The sequence below is a fragment of the Hypanus sabinus genome, chromosome 8, assembly GCF_030144855.1.
Source record: "Hypanus sabinus isolate sHypSab1 chromosome 8, sHypSab1.hap1, whole genome shotgun sequence".
NCBI classification, from domain to species: Eukaryota; Metazoa; Chordata; class Chondrichthyes; order Myliobatiformes; family Dasyatidae; genus Hypanus; species Hypanus sabinus.
In genome coordinates this window covers 24,369,396-24,391,109 of record NC_082713.1, presented here as the reverse complement: position 1 = coordinate 24,391,109, position 21,714 = coordinate 24,369,396, and the positions used below count along the sequence as shown (strand labels likewise).

Below are 21,714 nucleotides of genomic sequence, written 5' to 3'. Positions count from 1 at the left end.
ATTTGAGCATTGTGTTATGTACTCGTGACATGACAGTGGTACCATTGTCACGTGACTGGGGTTGAAGCTATACTGGACTTGAGGTAATGGTCTTGTGATGGTGGAGTGACGTCATTTTCCCGCCAGTAGAGATCATGTGACAGGTATTTTTTTACAGGTTATAAAAGGAAGACCCCACCCTGTGAGGAGGGGCAGTTTGTGGCTGGATTTGCCATGTTGACTTCATGCCACTGCGTGATTTAATGTGATGACGCAGTTTAGTTGAAGGATGAAGTTTTTATCTAATGCCTAAAGTTTAAAAGGTCATTGTCAGCAGTTTCTTTACAATACTGCTAGTTGAGAATCAGTGGAGAGTGAAGATCAGAGTTCGGGAGTTAAAGATCGAGGAGAATCGATTTTCGACGGTGAAACAGGTTCGACCATGTTTAATCCTTATTCGGAAGGAGTTCATTGACTGTTCTCGCGTTAATCTCTGCGGGATAGCAGAAGATTGAGGACAGTGTAATAAAAGAAAGGTCAGTACCTTTAAGCCATTTCGTTGCATTTCTTAAATTCTTCGTGGGAAGTTCGATGTCAGGGATCGAAGCAAAACGACGTGAATTTAAATCATCGTATAAAGTCTCTCCTTTTAAATGGACTGTGAGCATTTTGAACTTGTGGCAATCCTACTTAAAAGAACTGTTTTTGCAATATTGCTTTAAGAACTGTTTGAGCTGCATTGCTTTAAGAACTGTTTAAGCTGCCGCACAGCAGCTGATTTCCGGTTACGTTAGTGTTTGTTTACTTTTGGGGGGGTTTGTTTTCAGTGTTTAATAAACGTGTTGTTTGTTATAAAAACCCTTGCCAAACTCATATACTTATTGTTGCCTGAATACGTAACATAAATATCTGATTTAATTTCTGATTTACCTTGAGTCTCCATGTTATTTTTCCTCTTAAAAATTCTGCCCTGAGGAAATTTATTCTTAAGGATTAAAACATACTCATCAGCTAATCTAGCATAGTCCTGCAATTTATCAGTATCCCTCTCATTTAAGTAGGTCCTTACTTCAACAGGAATGCTTCTTTTAAATTCCTCCATTAAAATCAGCTCTCTCAATGTATCATAGTCCCCATTTACATTTTTAGAAGAAACCCATCTTTCAAAACACACAGCTTTATCATAGGCAAATTCCACATAAGTTTTTTCCACAGACTTTTTCAAACTTCTGAATCTTTCCCTATAAGCTTCTGGGACTAATTCGTATGCTTTTAGGATATGCATTTTCACAATATCATAATCAAGTGCTTGCGCAGCAGTTAAAGCTGTGTAAACTTGTTGTACTTTGCCTTTAATTACACTCTGTAACAACACTGACCATTTATCTCTCGGCCACTCTGACATCCGAGCAATAGTTTCAAAATGTTGAAAATATCTTTCCACTTCTATTTCACTAAATGGAGGGACCAATTTAATTTCTTGACTAGCAACAAACGGCTTTCTAGAACCAGAAGACTGATTCCCAGACCTTAATTCCTCCATTGCATATTCAAATTCTCTCAGTTTTTGTTCAGCCTCTAACTTACAATGCTTCAACATCATTTGTTCGATTTGCAACTGCATCTCCAGATTACTTATTGGAAACGACTCTAAAATCGATTCATCAAAAACACCCGAATCCACATAGTGTGACGCGATTTTTCTCTGCATTACAGCCTTTGATGTAGTCGTCAAAATACCTTTAAGGTGCAATCTACGAGCTATCTCAGATACCTCAGTTTTTTCGCCCCCGCTAACAACTCCGCGACTGGCGAAGCCAGAAACTCATCACTATCCATTGTTGCTGAATACCACTCACAAGCCAATCAAACAAAAGAATCGAGGTTTTCCCCGTTTCCAAAACACCGACTCAAAATTCAACAAGCATTTAAACACAAATGATCCAATCTGGATGCAGCCCCCATATTTATGTTACGTATTCAGGCAACAATAAATATATGAGTTTGGCAAGGGTTTTTATAACAAACAACACGTTTATTAAACACTGAAAACAAACCCCCCCAAAAGTAAACAAACACTAACGTAACCGGAAATCAGCTGCTGTGCGGCAGCTTAAACAGTTCTTAAAGCAATGCAGCTCAAACAGTTCTTAAAGCGATGTTGCAAAAACAGTTCTTTTAAGTAGGATTGCCACAAGTTCAAAATGCTCACAGTCCATTTAAAAGGAGAGACTTTATAAGATGATTTAAATTCTCTTTCACGTCGTTTTGCTTCGATCCCCGACGTCGAACTTCCCACGAAGAATTTACGAAATATAACGAAGCGGCTTAAAGGCACTGACTTTTCCTTTATCACACTGTCCTCAATCTTCTGCTGTCCCGCAGAGATTAACACGAGAACAGTCAACGAACTCCTTCCGAATCAGGATTAAACACGGTCGAACCCGTTTCACCGTCGAAAATCGATTCTCCTCGATCTTTAACTCCCGAACTCTGATCTTCACTCTCCACTGATTCTCAACTAGCAGTATTGTAAAGAAACTGTTGGCAATGACCTTTTAAACTTTAGGCATTAGATAAAAACCATCCTTCAACTAAACTGCGTCATCACATTAAATCACGCAGTGGCATGAAGTCAACATGGCAGATCCAGCCACGAACTGCCCCTCCTCACAGGGTGGGGTCTTCCTTTTATAACCTGTGTTTAAAAAAAAACCTGTCACATGATCTCTACTGGCAGGAAAATGACGTCACTCCACCATCACAAGACCATTACCTCAAGTCCAGTATAGCTTCAACCCCAGTCACGTGACAAAGGTACCACTGTCATGTCACGAGTACGTAACAGTTGACTGATTGGTAGGAGGCTGCGAGTGGGAATTAAAGGATCCTTTTCTAGTTGGCTGCCAGTGACTAGTGGTGTTCTGTAAGGGTCGGTGTCAGGACCACTTCTTTTTATGTTGTATATCAATGATTTAGATGATGGAATAGATGGCTTTGTTGCCAAGTTTGCAGATTGAATGAAGTTTGGTTGAAGGGCACATAGTGTTGAGGAAACAGGAAGGCTGCAGAAGGATTTAGACAGATAGGAGAGTGTGCAAGGAAGTGACAAATGAAATACTGTGTTGGAAAATGCTTGGTCATGCACTTTGAAGAAATAAATGTGCAGACCATTTTCAAAAAAAGGAGAAAATCCAAAAACCTGAGATGCAAAGGGACTTGGGAGTCCTTGTGCAGAACACCCTAAAAGTTAACTTGCAGGTTGCATCATGAGGAAGGTAAGTGCAATGTTAGCATTCATTTCAAGAGGTCCAGAACAAGAGCAGGAATGTGATGCTGAGGCTTATAACACACTATTTAGGCCTTTCCTTGAATATTGTCAGCAATTTTGGGCTCCTTATCTAAGAAAAGATATGCTGGCATTTGAGAGGGTCCAGAGGAGGTTCACAAGGATGCTTCCAGGAATGAAAGGCTTCATACGAGAAGCGTTTGATGGCTCTGGGTCTGTACCTGCTCGAATTCAGAAGGATAGGGGGGATCTTGTTGAAATGCCTAGACAGCATGGATGTGGAATGGATGTTTCCCATGGTGGGGATGTGTCAGACAGGAGCGCACAACCTCAGGATGCAGAGTTCAGCACTCTGGCAAAAGAATTCCTCCTCATCTCCATTCTAAAATGTCGCCTCTCTATCCTGAGTTGTGTTCTCTGGTTGTAGACTCTCCTACCATACGAAACGTCCTTCCATATCTACTCTATCAAGGTGTTCACCATTTGATAGGTTTCAATGAGGTCACCCCTCATTCTTCTGAATTCCAGCAAATACAGGTCAGCCCCAGAGCCATCGAACGCTCTTCACACTACAAGCTGATCAATCCTGGAATAATTTTAATGAAATTTTAATTTTAAAAGTTTCCCAATCCTCTAACTTCCCATTAATTTTTGCCCTATTATATGCTCTCCCTTTGGCTTTTATATTGGCTTTGACTTCTCTTGTTAGCTTTGTTTGCATCATCTTTCCTTTGGAGTATTTCTTCTTTGGATGTATATTGCCTTCTGAATTACTTCCAGAAATTCCAGCCATTGCTGCTCTGCCGAGACCCCTGCCAGTCTTCTTTTTCAATCAATTCTGGTCAACTCCTCTCTCATGCCTCTGTAATTCCCTTTACTCCACTGTAATACTGATACATCTGACTTTAGCTTCTCCTTCTCAAATTTCAGGGGAATTTGATCATAGTATAATCAACGTAGTTATTGTGTACAGTTCTGGTAACCAAATTATAGGAAAGATATCAACAAAATAGAGAGAGTACAGAGAAGATTTACTAGAATGTTAGCTGGGTTTCAGCACCTAAGTTACAGGGAAAGGTTGAACAAGTTAGATCTTTATTCTTGGAGCGTAGGAGGTTGAGGGGGGACCTGATAGAGGTATTTAAAATAATGAGGGGGATAGATTGAGTTGACATGGATAGGCTTTTTCCTTTGAGGGGGAGATTCAAACAAGAGGACATGATTTGAGAGTTAGGGGACAAAAGTTTAAGGGTAACACAAGGGGGAATTTCTTTACTCAGAGTGGTAGCTGTGTGGAATGAGCTTCCAGTAGAAATGGTAGAGGCAGGTTCGGTATTGTCATTTAAAATAAAATTGGATAGGTATATGGATAGGAAAGGAATGGAGGGTTATGGGCTGAGTGCGGGCCAGTGGGACTAGGTGAGTGTAAGCGTCGGCAGGACTAGAAGGGCCGAGATGGCCTGTTTCCATGCTGTAATTGTTATATGGTTAGGGTTGTTTTACCTTAAGGTCTGCAACCTTTCCACTAACTGTTCTGACAATCTGGTTCCCACCTTCCCCCCCCCCCCCCCCCCCACAGCAACTCTAGTTTAAACCCCCACCATGCAGATTTAACAAACCTTCCCACTAGGATATTAATTCCCCTGCAGTTCAGGTGCAAGCTGTCCCTTCTGTACAGGTCCCGCCTTCCTTGGAGAGAGCCCAATGATCGAAAAATCTTGTGCCCTCCCTCCTAGACGAACTCCTTAGCCATGCATTAAACTGTATAATCTTCTTAGTTCTCGCCTTGTTAACACATTCTCGTGAAATCTAGCCAGCTGGATATGACACTAATCTGACAATTGGTTTCCTGCCCATGATACTGTTTAGAGTATCTTTGTAACAGTGTAGTATTAAAACTAATGCAACTAGTTTGGGCTGCATCATCTGTCATTCAGTTTACTAGGTTCCAAGAAGCCTGCAGAAATACATTTTTCAACAAGTTTATTTTTGTTTTCTTGGCCTAGTGGATTGCCCCCAGTGGTTTCCGGTTATTTTTCTCTCTGTCCTCTGCAAATTCATTTTTGATTAAAAATGAACCTGGGATTTAGAATGTAATCTACATGGGATTTTGCATAATTTATGATTTCTATACCTGTCATTGAATTAAATTAAATCTCAAACCAATACAGAAGATATCAAATAGAACAGAAGTTGCTGGACAACACAAACAAACTGCTGGAGGAACTCAGCATGCCAGGTAGTATTTATGGAAAAGAGCATAGTTGGCATTTTGGGCCAAGAGCGTTCATCAGGACTGGAAAGAACAGGAGGAATTCAAAATAGGAAGGTGGGGGAGGGGAGGAAGAACTACAAAATGACAGGTGATCGGTAAAACCAGGAGGGGGAAGGGGGTGAAATAAAGAGCTGGGAAGCTGACTGGTGAAATAGATAAAGGGCTGGAGAAGGGGAAATCTGATAGGAGAGGACAGAAACCCATGGAAGAAAGGAAAAGAAGAGGAGCTCTGGAAGGAGGTTATGGGCAGGTAAGGAGATAAGGTGAGCGAGAGGAAAACAGGAATGGAGAATTGTGAAGGAGGGGGCAATTACTGGAAATTCGCAAAATGAATGTTCATGCCATCAGGTTGGAGGCTGCCCAGACAGAAGAGAAGGTATTGCTCCTCCAACCTGAGTGTGAAGAGGCCATGGACTGACATGTTGGAATGGGAAGTAGAATTGAAATGGGTGACCACCGGGAGATCCTAATTTTTGTGGCGGACAGAGCATAGGACCTCGGCGAAGTGGTCTCCTAATCTACGTCGGGTCTCACCGATATACAGGAGGCCACACTGGAAGCACCGGAAATAACAGATAGCCCAAACAGACTTGCAGGTGAAGTATCACCTCACCTGGAAGGATTGTTTGTGACCCTGAATAGTAGTGAGGAAGGACATGTAGGGGTAGATGTGGCACTTGTTCTGCTTACAGGGATAAGTACCAGGAGGGAGATCAGTGGGGAGGGTCGAGTAGACAAGAGAGTCGCATAGGGAACGATCCCTACGGAAAGCAGAAATTGGTGGAGGGGAGGGAAAGATGTGGTTGGATCCCATTGGAGATGGCGGTAGTTACGGACAATTATTTGCTGGACATGCAGGCTGGTGGGGTGGTAGGTGAGGCCAAGAGGAACCCTATCCCTGGTGAGGCAGCAGGAGGATGGGGTGAAGGCAGGTGCGCGCAAAATGGAAGAGATGCGGGTGAGGGCAGCATCGATGGTAGAGGAAGGGAAGCCCTTTCCTTTGAAGAAGGAGGACATCTCAGTTTTTCTGGAATGAAAAGACTCTTCCTGAGAGCATATGTGGTGGAGATGCAGGAACTGAGAAAAGGGGATGGCATTTCTACAAGTGACAGGGTGAAAAGAGGTATAGTCCAGATAGCTGTGAGAGTCAGAGGGTTTATAAAAGATATCAGTAGATAAACTGACTTCAGTGATGGAGACAGAGAGATTGAGAAAGAAGCAAGAGATGCCAGAAATGCTCCGATTACATTTGAGGTTAATGTTCACTAGGTCAGTTGCAGAGAACTGTTTGTTTCACATTATGCAAATGAAAGTCATTGACAGGTGGAGTGACATTTGATAATGATTACTTCAGGGCTGTTTTGCAACATTCTAAAGATTCATTCAGCAGGTAAACTGCCCCTCCCCCCAATCCATTGTAGCCACCTCCAGCATTCTCAGCATGAAAGCATCAGTCCTAGACCCTGATCTGCCTTTTTCCAAGTTCTCTTGACCTGTTTTTTTTCCTCTTTTCCTCCCTAATTGATTTGAATGCAGAGACATGGTTACAAGTATTGGTGGTGATCATTTAAAACTGAGATAAAGGACAATGAATCTCTGGAAATGATCCACTCTGGAAGTTTGATGACGCTAGATAATTGGGTACATTCAAAGTGGGAGCTGATGAAATTTGGAAAGATCAAGGAATTAAGGCTAGGAAAAACTACAGCTAAAGCAGTGAGGCCTAGGGCATTTCAGGTGTGATCGTTTTGAATGGCAGCACAGGTTTGAAGAGCCAGGCCTCCTGCTCTTGCTCTTATTTTCTAATATTCCCATATTCCTGATGGTCCTGGATTTTCTGCTCTCGATTCCAAATGCTAGTCCTCACCATTTCTACAAAGCCCTACTTCTGTTTTAAAAGTGTCAAACAAATGTAGTACCATCCTTGTACACTCTTCCCCCCACCTGGATTATTACAGTTTCACCCAAAACGCAATTGAATTTTTCAGCAAAGTACAAACATCTGAAGTAGTCTATGGATGCCTCACTGATGTTTCCAACTAGTGCACCCATTGGGGACAGCAGTTCCCTACATTATTACTGTTAGTTAGCTATTGTGTAAACCATCATCAACAACTATTATCCATTTTGGTCATTGAAGAAAATAAAGGCCAAATCTGACCATAAAAGTTGCAATCCTATCTCACAGTCCATCAAAAGGTAGCAATGTTAGCCTGGAATATTGAACACAGGAGTTATTGAATTCAATTTAGAGACAATTAAGAGACTCTTTAGATCGGCACATGGATGAAAAAAGATGGAGGGCTATGTTGAAGAAAGTGCTAGATTGATCTTGGAGTATGTTAAAAGGTCAGCACAACATCGTGGGCCGCAAGGTCTGTACTGTGCTATATGGCCTATGTTCTGTGTTCTAAGTGTTTACGCAATAATAACCAAAGTAGAATCAGGCAGTACATTCCTAATTACTTGCCATGTAATGAGCAGCTTTCCTTACTACACCATGCATTTCTTTTTTTTTGTAATTTTTTTTATATTGAAGTTCATCATCAAACAATTACCAGTTATTTAAGTTATATGAAGTTTTATACATTTTATTAAAGTTCATACATATAAACTTTGTAAATCAGAACAACTTTTCCTGATGAGGCTAAGATGGACAGGGGAAAAAAGTTCTGAGGAAGAGATTCACTAAAGTGTTGTGCCAGCCTCAGCATAAATACACAATTTTCTGCCATTTTCCCCAACCCCAATGCATTCTCAACACCACGCACATCTTCACCTCTCATAACCTTTTTGCTTTCCACAGGGACCATTCCCTATGGGTCTCCTGGGGCCATTCAGCCTTCCCCTTCCCCCACCACTTCCCATCCTGGCACTTTCCTGTGCAACCAGAGGTGCAACACCTGTTGCCTTCCTTCTTCCATCACCACTATGCAGGGATCGAAATATCCCTTCCAAATCAGGCAGAACTCTTTCTTCTTCTTTTCTAGCGTGGTGTACTGCATTCAGTACTCATGTTGAACCCTCCTTTACTTTGGTGACGCCAAGCCTAGACTTGGTTACTGTGCTCCTCTTTAGCCTGTTCACAAGTCTAGACTGTGCAGTGCATCTGGGCTCTGTCTACAAAGGTCATTTTGACCTTCTAGTTGAGATAAAATTAAGATTAGCTCTATTTGTCGATGCGTATTGAAACATCGAGTGAAATGTGTGTTTTGTGTCTGCGAGTGTGTTGGGATCAGCCTGCCAGTGTCGCCATGCTTCTGGCACAAACATACCATGTGCAAAACTTACTAACCCTACCTTGTACATCTTTGGAACCAGAGGAAACCATGTGCTCGTGGGGTGATCATACAAATCCCTTACAGGCAGTGGTGTGAATTAAACCTAGATTTCCAGCCATTAGTGCTGTAAAGCATTATGCTAGCCGTTGTGCTACCATGCCATCATAGTGTTTGCTTGACATTGTAACTCTCCTCCACAATCCTACTCTGACCTTCTTTCCTTAGTTTTCTCCATTACCATGGCCAAGCACAAGTTGGAGGATTGACTTCTATTTGTGTAGCTTACAACTCAATGGTATGAACACTGAATTTGAGTAGTTTGGCTCCTCCAGTCCGCTCTTCCCAAGCATACTCACATATCCACCTAGTTTACTACTCACTCTTTTCACCTTTCCTAATCCTTTCCATCTATCCATCATCGACTCCCCCATTGGGTTTCACCTGAGCCCTACCAGCTTCTATAATCCATCTGTACTGCTATAAACTGGGAATCTTTCCCATTTCCTCTTCACACTGATGCAGTATCTTGGCCCAAGGCATTGACTTCCACCTTATGCCACCACTGATGCTGTTTGTCCTGATGAGTTTCTCCAATATTTCTGTTTGTTAATTCAGATTCCAGCATCTGCTCTCTCTTTTATCTTCAGAACAGCCAAATGTCGTACTCCTGCTCCTGTTACATTAACTCTCAAACTAATGGCAGTAGTCTCCGCTCGGCTCTATATAAAGCCATCAATATTTACTGCACCTCTTATCAAATCTGCACGTTGTGTCTGTTTATAGTTGAATATTTATGGATTACTTTGCTTTTTCTCCATAAATAAAAAAGGGAAAAGAAATATATAAAAATATTTGGAATTTTTGTGGAAAATTACACAATCATATGCATATTTTATGTATTATGGCAATGAATTTTTTTGAAAACGTAAAATATTTACATCCGCTGAAGCTGTATAGTAAATTCTTCACTTTTGTTTACTCAGGGGGGACTGGTCCTTCTTCCGATACTGGCTGGGGGTGTATGTTACGCTGTGGGCAGATGATCCTCGCACAAGCATTGATATGCAAGCACCTTGGGATAGGTATGCTGGTATTATAATATCTTATCACTGTTGTGGCTAGCAGATGTAACAACCACTGAAATTGGATCCTTGACTTCCTCATCGAGAGACCACAGTCAGTGTGGATTGGAAATAGCGTCTCCGCCTCACTGACAATCAACACAGGCACAGCTCGGATACCAGCATCTATAAATTCACTGATGACACAACCTTTGTTAGCAGAATCTCAAATGATGATGAGGAGTTGTACAGGAGAGATCTAGATCAGCTGGTTGAGTGGTGTCACAACAACACTTAGTATCAGTAAGACCAAGGAATTGATTGGTTACTTCAGGAAGGAGAAGTTGGGGGACATCATCAAGGGGCCAGCACTGGAAAGGGTGAGCAGTTTCAAGTTCCTAGACTCTAAATATCTACCTTGGGCCCAAATATATATGTTGATGTAATTGTGAAGAAAGCACATGTTTCATTTGGAGTTTGAGCAGATTTTGTATGTCACCAAAAAACTCTAGCAAATCTCTCATAGAGTCGGTGTTTGAAATAATGGGTGATTTATTAAAAGCTGGTCAAAGCTGATCTACCTGAGCAATTTGGTACAGATTTTGCATTTCCAGTTGGTGAAATTACCAGTAAAACTACGTTTTGGTTACAGAATGGTGACTACGGAAAGACTTAATTAAGAAGCAGACTAGGACAATTACAGAAAAAAAATTATTATCCACAGGTCTTGCAGTAAATCCAATTTTCTATTACAACAATGATTAACACAGTCAGTGAAGTTCCTGAAACTTGGGTGTCATCACTTTAGTATTCCATATCTCTGTTTAATCCAGTATTCTTTTAACAATAGGTGCATGTGATAATGTAATTCGATAAAATTCATGAAACCTGGGTGTCATTGCTGTTGTATTCCGTGTCTCTACTTTTAGCCTTTGTCTCAGTATTTACTAGTTATTTTCCCTCACTATTCTTTCCGGCTAATGCACAAGATCAGAAAAGGCTGCAGAAGGTTGTAAACTGAACTAACTTCACCATGGTTACTAGCCTCCCCACCATCAAGCATATCTTTAAAAGCAGTGCCTGAAGAAGGTGACTTCCATCATTAAATACCCCCACCAGCCAGGACATACCTACTTCACATTGCTACAACCATCGTGGAGGAGGTACAGGAGTCCAAAGGGACATATAGTCAGCCTTCCTTATCCATGAGGGATTGGTTCCGGGACCACCCGCAGATACCAAAAAATCATGAATGCTCAAGTCCCTTATATAAAATAGCGTAGTATTTGCATATAACCTACACACATCCTCCCGTATACTTTAAGTCATCTCTAGATTACTTATAATACCTAATACAATGTAAGTGCTATGTTAGTAGTTGTTATACTGTAATGTTTAGGGAATATTGACAAGAAAAAATACTGTACATGTTCCTCTTGCTCACAACACAAGCAGTGAACGATCGAGACGCAAGGCAAACGATCAAACAACGAGTAAAACTTTTAATCATCTCTAGATTACAGAACTTATAACACCTAATACAATGGAAATGCTATGTAAATAGTTGTTATACTGTAATGTTTAGGGAATATTGACAAGAAAAAAAACTATACGTGTTCTTCTCGCTCTTAACACAAGCAGTGAACGATTGAGACTCAAGGCTAACAATGATCAAACGAGTTAAACTTGTAATACCTGTACAGTAGTTGTTACACTGTCTTGTTTAGGGAATAAGGATGCTTTAGAGGAGGCTCAATAATACTAAAGTCAGGAACTGGAGGTTGAGGTTGAGGCTGAGGATCTTCAAGCGTTGAACGTCGAGACTTCAGAATTGTAGATGTTTTAATTAGAAACATTGTTATAGGAAGCTGTCTCTGTTTCTTTGCATCAAAAGATCTACTATTTCTACTTACTCGGCGAGAGATAGCACTTTATGCTCCCTCTTAGCCTTTGAGGAATTGAAGAACAAAGTAACGAATGAACGAGATGCGAGGCAAATAATGCTTGAACAACGAGTGCTGGAAGAGCACTTCCGGGTTTTCTCGATCCATGGTTGGTTGAATTCGTGCATGCGGAACTCGCAGATAAGGAGGGCCGACTGTACTCAATATTTTAGAAATAGCTTCTTCCCCCTTAGCTGTCAGATTTTTGAATGGACCATGAACTTATGAAAACTCCCTCACAATTTTGCTTTCTTTTTGCATTAATTTTTATATTATTGTAATCTATTGTAATTTTTACTGTATTTCACTGTGCTGATGCCACAAGACAACAAATTTCATGATATAAGTCAGTGATAATAAACTTGACTCTGATTCTGATTCTTTATTTCAAAAAGCAAACATAGATGGAGGCCTGGTGACAGAGTCTCTCCTAACTCAAAGTACACTAAGTTTTTAAAAATACACTCTTTAAGCACAAAGATAGCAGCTGGTGATTAAGTACAATTTCAATAGCTTGTAGTGCAGAGTTGACTTTAATGATTGGTCAAATGGCAAATGGTTCCACAGAATTACATAATATACAATGGAAGCATGTTTCAGCTGATAAGCCCAACTCTGAATACACAAACATGTTTGTGAAGGTAATTCATAAATTGTTATAAATGTTTCTGAGCTATAAAAATATCTAGGTATTCTAAGTATTCCTTGTTCATCACAGTATTGAGGGTTGTTACTCTAGATAAACAAACATCTTAAGTATTGATTAATAAAACAAAAATGCCTGTGACCACAGTTGTATATTATGTGGCACCATAGTCAGTCTGAAACCTTCCTTATTTTCAGTCACAATGACACAAAATACCTTAGCTGAAGATGTTGATGCCAGATTTGATGTAAACCTATTAACACAGCCCTATCATCAGTACATTTGGTTATTGCATATGAGAATATCTCATGATTATTTTTTGAAACCATTCTGTTATGTAGCCTGTTCTCTTCACAATCCATGCTGTTTGTTTGTGCAGCTGTGCTTGAGAGGGTTGCTTCTTATTGTATTAAATGATGATTACTAAAATTTAATTCCCGAGTATAGCTGCTACTTCCTAACAAAAAGCTGAACAATGTAAAAGTTAACCAATGAGGCTAAGCTTCAGGACTTCTCCTTTCATACGGGAGCCACTGCTCTTTTTGTCCCCATCTGTACAACTCTATGATTCTTTGACCTTTCAGAGTGTATATTCCCCAACAGCTGATTTTTGACCATCAACTTTTACTCAATTTCTTCCCCATCCATCTATTCTATCACCACATCATTAACACTTTGAAAGATAAGTAACTGAACTAATACAAATACCACTAGAAAACCATTAAGTCTTGTGCTGCACAACACATCTTTCGTAAGTAAGTCATGGTAATGACTGATATCTTTATTATTATACTATAAGTATCTCTACTTAACATACTGTGAAACTACTGCTTTCCCTGGGTTGCTTCATTAAATTGATTTGTAATGTATTCATGTAGCAGTTGATTCAGGAGTGTGTGAATGCCTCATCTGATTTTAATAAAGCTTTACCAATGCTTGCAGTCAAGTAATTCCTCTCAACAATGTTGTTTACTTATCAGCGATCTTTGCTTAAACAGAATGACTGAAACAAGCAAATATTTTCATTAATATGTAGCAAGATACTAATACTTGACAGTTATTTCAAACTGCCTTTTATATATAAATGCATTCATTAGTTGGTTAATTGAAATGTTTTGATGCAGATTGGCGATGGGAGAAAGGCAAATGGCAGCCGGAGCCTTATTACCGGATTCTGCAGTGTTTTCTGGACAGAAAGGATAGTTGTTACTCGATTCATCAAATGGGTAAGGGAGATGTGATGGAGAACAAAATGATTGTTACTCTGCATCTGATGCAACATTAAAAAAACACAACACAATGAACATAAAAACACAATAAATATATGGGGCACCATAGTAGCATAGTGGCTAGGGCAATGGTATTACAGCTCGGGACGTCTGAATTTAGAGTTCAATCACAATGTCAGCTGTAAGGAGTTTATACATTCTCCTCATGGAATGTGTGGGGTTTCCTCCAGATGCTCTGGTTTCCTCCCACTGTCCAAAGATGTACCAGGCAGTAGGTTAAAGGATTCAAAAATCAAAAGGTTCAAAGTACATTTATTATCAAAGAATATATGAATTATACAACCTTGAGATTTATCTGCTTATGTGGAGCCACAAGCCAAGAAACCTGAAAGAACCCAATTTTTTAAAAAAGACCAACACACAATGAGCAGAGAAAGAGAAAAAAAACACAAATCACACAAACAATAAAAGCAAGCAACAGCATTCTGAACCAATTTGAGTCCATAGCCCTGGAGCTAGAGTGGCCCATAGCCTCAGTCTCCGTTCATCACACAATGGGGCAAATTGTTGTGAAGCTTGCAGACATGAAGCACATATGAAGTTACTTTGTCTCTAAATTGTCCCATAGTTAGGCTAGGGTTAAATCAGGGATTGGGTTAGTGAAACCATTGCTAAGAATTAGTAGTGCATTTGCAGCATTGTGCCATACACATATAGAAAATGGTGCAGAAATAAACTATAATTGTAACAGTATGTCCTAATTCTCATCTAAATAGAAAATTTCAGGTAGATAGTGCCTTGGCTTTGGACTAAGATATTGCAAATTCAGAAAGTGTGCCACTTCCCCGTGCTGTACCTGTTACAGAGATGGTGCCAGTGGCATTACGGGTTTGTTAGATGTTGCATGCTGGACAGCTAGAGACAATAGCACCAATAACCTGCCGTCTGCATCCTTTCTTTGGGTATTGGTGAGTTGATGTTTTTTACTTGTGATAGCTCAGCAAATGATTTTTACTCTCAGGTCTGTTAGAATATAGAAAGTTGGCTATAATTTGTATCTGAAGCAGAATCTATTTTGATTTAAAAATACAAATCTTGCAGATAAGATAAGAAAATTAAGTATTTTAGGTGTTGATTGTAGCCATGTAGAGGAAAACACAATTTTTATGTTAAATGCCTTCTCCCTCTCCCCCCCCCCTTTCCCTCCTCTCTTGCCCTCTCTCTATACTGCTTATGATGATATGCTTGATAACCCAGATTCCCTTCCTCCAGCCATGGTGGAAGGATGAGTCTGATTGTCACTTAAGGCATAAATTTTGAAAAAGTGTCTCTCCGGTCAATAAGTGAAAATGAGAAATTTAAATGTATTTTTGTAAGTTGTGCAACAATGCTTAACTGGATGATTTTAAAATTCTGTATTTCAGTAATTAAAGCCAAATTGTTTGATTTTAGAAAAATAGAGCAGCTGACCCAAGTGAGGGGCTGAGCTTAACAGAGCCAATGTACAGGATTTTCTGGTACTAAAAGAAAATTAGTACTAGATACTAATCTTATACTAATTTTCAGACCAGAAATGAGATGGGAAGAGAGGGAGAGCAGTGAGACCAGACAATTCTCTTTGGATTGGTTAACCAAAGAATCTATGGTGCTACCAAAATGTTATAAACTAGCTGCTTTAATTTGAGCCTTGTTGCTTTGCTGCTGTTCACTCATATTGCTCAAAGGATTTGGCTTTCTAGTAAAATTTTATTGTTATGTGCACTTATGATTGTCCTGAGCGAATGCTAACTCTTCCAATCTTTTCTTTTTAACAGCTCAGATGGGAGTGGGAGAGGGCAAATCTGTAGGGGAATGGTATGGACCCAATACAGTGGCTCAAGTACTCAAGTAAGTGAAGAATGAGGAGTTCCAGACATACTTCTCTTCACAACTTGATTTTAATTTATATTTTAACGTCTATTTTCTCTGTGTTAGTTTTTGTGATTGAGACATTTGGGTATATACTATTTGGTGGGGAAGAGTATGTTTTTAGTGAAGAAACTTGAAATGGCAAGAAGTAACATACTGGGAAACAATTTTCCACTCATTGGCTGGCTACTGTGAAAGCTATAGTGTTATAGAATACAGAAACAGGTCCTTCAACCCATTTAGTCTAGTCTTTTGCTTAGTCCTTTCTACCTGCACCTGGACCATAGCAAATTCACCCCCCGAATCTCTGCCATCCAGGTGTTTATCCAAGCTTCTCTTAAATGTTACAATTGAATCCAAATCTAACACTCACTGAAATTCTAAATTCCAGCGAGAACAGGCCCACAGCCATCAAACATTCTGCATATGATAATATGATTCCTGGAATCATCCTGAACCTCTTCTGAACCTTCTCAAATGCCAGCACACTCAACACATCTTTTCATAAATAAGGAGCCCAAAACTGTTCACAATACTCAAGGTGAAGCCTCACCAGTGCCTTATAAAGCCTCAGCATCAAATTCCTGCTCTTATATTTCAGACCTCTTGAAATGAATGCTAACTTTGCATTTGCCTTCCTCACCATTGACTCAACCTGCATTTTAACCTGTAGGGTGTTCTGCACAAGGATTCCCAAGTCCTTTTATATCTCAGAAGTTTGGATTTTCTCCCTGTTTAGAAAATAATCTGCACATTTATTACTTCTTCTACCAAAGTGCATGATCATGCATTTTCCAACATCTTATTTCATTTGCCAGTTTCTTGCCCATTTTCCTAATCTGTCTAAGTCCTTTTGTGGCCTTTCCTGTTTCCTCAACACTCCCTGCCCATCCATCAATCTTTGTATCATCTGTAAACTTGGCAACAAAGCCATCTATTCTATCATTCAAGTCATTAATATACAGCAGAAAAAGAAGCGGTCCCAAGTCCAACCCCTGCGGAGCACAACAAGTCACTGGCAGCCAACCAGAAGAGGATCCTTTTATTCCCAATCACTGCCTCCTACCAATCAGCCAATGCTCTAACCATGCTAGTATCTTTACTGTAATACCATGGGCTGTTAACTTGATAAGCAGTCTCGTGTGTGGCACCTTGTCAAAGGCCTTCTGAAAATCCAAATATACAACATCCTGCATTCCCTTTATCCATCCTACTTGTAATCTCCTCAAAGAATTTCACCAGGTTATTAATGTTGTGTCAGCCAAGCAGGATGGTAGAATCTGGAGAAGGTTCTAGAGAGTGTGGAGTGGAGAGAGTTTCATGAAGGACTCTCTAGTGTGGGTCTTTTTGGCGGGAGCAGTGGAGCAGGACAGAATGAAGATGCTGCAGAATGCCATTGCAAGAAGTGCTTTGTGCAGATGAATTGCTCTTAAGGATGAAGGGCAACATTCATGAGAGAGCGAGCCAGTTTGCTCGAGATGGTCTTCGAGGGGAGTTTGAAAATATGGCTGGTGTTTTCATGCACACCATGGGTCCAACACTTGAGTAAGAGGTACACCAAATACTCCAGAATGAGCTCCCGACAGTTATGTGTACATTGCACTGGATTAACTGTAATAGGCCCCTTTTTTTTTCTTATTAACTGTGTGATAAAGCTGAAATTGGCAAATATACTTTCTTTATAATTTTATGCAGTGTACTGTCTATAATTTCTTGCCGACCAATAAATGTGTGTGGGCAGTATTTACACAACATTCACTCAAATTAAGGTTCCATTAATCAAAACATCCCAACTCTCTTGTCTGGTTGAAACCCAAATCATACTGATTCTAGACGTATATTGTTTATAAAGCTGGCCTTCTCATCGCTGAGTCCCGTGGCTGTTGGCCGAGTTAGCTATCGAGCCAAGTTTGCATACAAGACCAGTGAGAGGGTTACACTGGTAAACTTGCAGCCACCTGGGTTGGGTTGGCTATGAACCCCAGATGCAGTTGCATTCCCTAAACCATCATACAGTTCCCATGGGCTTACGCTACTCTCCTGACATTGAGATAATATAATTTCTAAATAAACAACATGTGGCTTCAATTTCCTCTAAGGTCAATCATGGAAGTACAAATAGAGTAACTTTTGAAATCTCAGAACATCCCAGAGCATTTCTAGACAATGCTGTACTGTTTTTGAAATACAATTACTGAGGCAATGTAAGAAATATGGTGTCCAATTTACACAAAACCAGCCACCACATGCAGCAATATGATGATGGCCAAATATTCTCTCTTAATTATTTTTATTGACAGGCAATTATGGTTCAGGATTTTCATGGGAATTTACACGCTGCCATCGAATCATTTGAATTCATTTAGGGGAGAAGGTTTAATTTTTTATTTGATAAAGAACACCTTGAAAATACATTAATTGTGCAGTACAACAATCAGTGTCAAATTTGTGTTCAAGTGGAACCCACAGACTCAGAGACCAGAATGTCAACAAATGGATCATAATAGTTAGGACAATTTCCCGTTCCTGGAGGGGAATAAACAGTCAATATTCCAGGCTGAGACCCATCAATGGGAATGGTAAATCTGTGTGACCTGCTGCATTCCTCCAGCATTTTGTGTGTTTTGCTCTGGATTCCCAGCATCTGTAGAATGTTTAAAAAGTGTTTAAAATTCCCTTCCTTGCTAGTTCAATGGAGTCCCTTTATAGTATCTTTAAGGTGAGTTAAGTGCTATTCCAGAAAGAATACTGCAGTCGAATGGAAATCCTAATAATATGTGTATTACTAATATTCTAAAAACTGTTTTTGATTTTTTTCAATTATTGGCGTATACCTAATTTATTTTTCTGTAATCATGTCTAGGAATCCATTTCCTTTATCTCCAAGTCGAAACACATGAGATGAATGTTTGCTTTTTTTTCCACAGAAAGCTTACGTTATTTGATGACTGGAATGCACTGGCAGTTTACATTTCCATGGACAATACTGTGGTTATTGAAGATATCAGTGAGTCTTAATAGTTTGCTTATTTCATTAACAAACCACGGTCCATTATTTAAAGTTGGAAAGTTCTGTGAGATTTAGCATAAGGTGGCTAGACTTCTGGTACTTAATATGGAAATCAGCTCTATTATCTGCCTTTGTTGTACCATTAATGGGTTACTGAACCACTATATTAAATGAGAAATAATTTTTCTGTCTCTACACATTTCTGGTACAAGTGCCAAATGGCATCTTTAACCAAACATTTCCAGGAATTGATGGGCAGCATTTGCTTTGTACAAACATAAAACTCACTTTTGTAGGAAATCCCAGAATTTTTGTTTCTGTTGATCTCATGCCAAACTCAAACTCATGAGAAATGGAATTTTTTCTACCAGACAATGATTGCTGTGGTGTAATTCATTGCTGACATCCCAGTTGTTTAAATTTCTCTATATAAACCAATGTTCAGAATATCACCTAACTACAGTCTACCCCACTGACCCCATTCCCCAAGCAACTTTGCTATTACCACTTTCCCATCGTTACAGATAACAACATGGAGTATTTCTAATGCAGCAGAGTTTTTCCCTCAAAAAAGCAGAGAATATGAAATCCCCAGATTTGCTAGTGATTAAACACATGAATTCTGAAAGGTAGCTCACTGTACTTTTAAAGTAATACAAGGGGGCAAAGAAGTACTAGCTTTGTCAACTATACCCACAAGCCATGAATAAGCATTAAGAAAAAAGTGTGGTTACTTTTTATTCCCCTTATCTACCTGGACCCCTGCATCCAGATGTGGAAGGCCCATGTTATCGGTCTGAAGCACACTGGAACTGCATGGCAAGGTCCTCTATCAGAGTGGAACGTAGTTGACACTCCATCATTCAATGTTACTTGTACACTTTTTCTAATTCCTCCTTGAATTGTATTAATCTACTTCATTTCTTTCTCCTGGACCCTTTCTGGTAGTGCTTCCTTGTCCCTTAAATTTCTTTGACTATTCTAACATTAAAAACTTCTCAATATGAAAGGACAAAGAAAGTTATTAAAGTATCATATTAATGTTCAGTGATCCATCCACTTTTAAGAAAATGAATGTTTTGGCACTGATGCTCGAAGAAGTGGTATATTTTATACCTTTCCCTTATATTCTCCAATGATTACTGCTTTAAATTTGCACATTTCTTAATTTTTTTTATTTTCAAAATTGTTTCAGAAAAACTGTGCAAACATTGGTCTGAGAATTGCAGGTTACAAACTGATACCTCTCTGTACAGAGGTGATGTGCCCAAAACCCAGACTGTGTCTGCGCACCGTAAGGACTGGAAACCACTTTTACTGATTATACCTCTCCGTATGGGAATAAACCACATCAATCCCGTTTACATCAACGCATTAAAGGCAAGTTTAAATCCATCATGCTTTCTAAAGGGCTTTGTCAGGAATTCTCTTGAATTTAATGCTTACTAGTTCTGAAATCATCTATGCGATGTTTTTAAAATAAGGCGTGACCATAACAGACAGAAAGAGGGTGAATCTCAGCTGGAGCTGCAGGTGGGTTGCAATATGGTTGATTGCCCAGCTACTGTTTTGGAACAGTTACTGACTTCCTCAACATAAAACACAGAACTTTGTAACCCATCATTCAGTCAACACTTACTTCTGAATTTTCTGCCTTCATGATAGTTAATTTTAACAAACTGTGTGGGATAATGGTATTGTTCTAAGGAGCAGTGTATGCCTACAAAGATTAATCTTTTAGTTTTAAAAGGCCTGCTGTAGTTTCACAGACCTTTTTTAAACGCCCAGCATTTTATCTCAGTTTTTTTGTACTATTTTTGTTTATTCCTGTATTATCAGTTCTAAAATCTTAGTCTTCTGTTCTTTTAACCAATTTGTTTAATTTTAAATCCTGATTTCTTTTCTGTTCCAGGAGTGTTTTAAGATGCCTCAGTCTTTAGGAGTTTTAGGTGGAAAACCAAACAATGCTTATTATTTTATAGGATTTCTTGGTAAGTATATGGAGTTTTAATAATGAACAGAATTCTTGCACCCTGTTGTCTGCTGGATGGGTTGGATACACTACTTAATAATGTTGAATACTGCCAAATATGGAAATATTGTAATTACTTATCAGCAGATCAGATCCATTTGCAAGAAAAGAGAGAAACTTTTGCAAAGTATTGCAGATTTTGAAAATAGAATTGAATAGTTATCACGATACTTTTATAGCATGGGGCATCTGAATTCCAGTGACATCTGCAAGCAAGTTTGTTTGTTCCTTCCCTTGTGTATATGTTTCTTCCAAGTGCTCCAGTTTCCTCCCACAGTTTAAAGATGTACTGATTAGACATTGTAAATTGTCCTGTGATTAGGTTGGGGTTAAAACAGTGGGACAGACAGGCACTAGAAGAGCTAAACCAGCCAACTGGTGGGAGTGTTCAAGAACATCTTCAATCTATCACTGCTGCAGTTGGAGGATCCCATCTGCTTCAAAACTGTGATAATCATACCAGTGCTCAAGAAGAGCAGAGTGAGCTGCCTCAACAACTATCACCCAGTTGCATGCACATCTACTGTGATGAAGTGCTTTGAGAGGTTGGTTATGACCAGAATCCACTCAAGTCGGTTTGGCTTGGCAACAACATCTCCTCCACGATCTCCATCAGCATAGGTGCACCACAAGGCTGTGTGGTTAGTCCCTTGCTCTGTTTGCTTTACAATTATGACTGTACGGCTAAGCTTTGCTCCAATACCATATTCCAGTTTGCTGATGACACCACTGTCGTGGGCTGAACCAAAGGTAGTGATGAATCAGCATATAGGAGGGAGATGGAAAATCTGGTTGAGTTGTGCTACATCAACCTCTTACTCAGTGTCAGCAAGATGGGAGCTGATTATTGACTTCAGGAGAAGGAAACCATGAGCCAGTCCTCATTGGAGGATCAGAGGTGAAGAAGGGCAGCAACTTTAAAATTCTTGGTGCTGTCATTTCAGAGGACTTGTCCTTAGCCCAGCACGCAAGTGCAATACCGAAGAAAGCATGATAACACCTCTGCTTTCTTAGAAGTTTGCAAAGATTTGTTATGACATCTAAAACTTTGGCAAACTTCT

At 39.7% G+C, this 21,714-nt stretch overlaps 1 protein-coding gene across 1 annotated transcript in view; it reads left to right on the top strand.

Moving 5' to 3' along the window:
- atg4a (autophagy related 4A, cysteine peptidase) overlaps positions 1-21,714 on the top strand; it is a 56,660-nt gene that overhangs the window by 11,541 nt on the left and 23,405 nt on the right. Inside the window, exons 4-9 of the mRNA XM_059976835.1 lie at positions 9,808-9,906; positions 13,599-13,700; positions 15,518-15,590; positions 18,539-18,618; positions 19,817-20,001; positions 20,534-20,612. Of these exons, the coding sequence (XP_059832818.1) occupies positions 9,808-9,906; positions 13,599-13,700; positions 15,518-15,590; positions 18,539-18,618; positions 19,817-20,001; positions 20,534-20,612 (618 nt within the window). The remainder of the gene's footprint in view (positions 1-9,807; positions 9,907-13,598; positions 13,701-15,517; positions 15,591-18,538; positions 18,619-19,816; positions 20,002-20,533; positions 20,613-21,714) is intronic.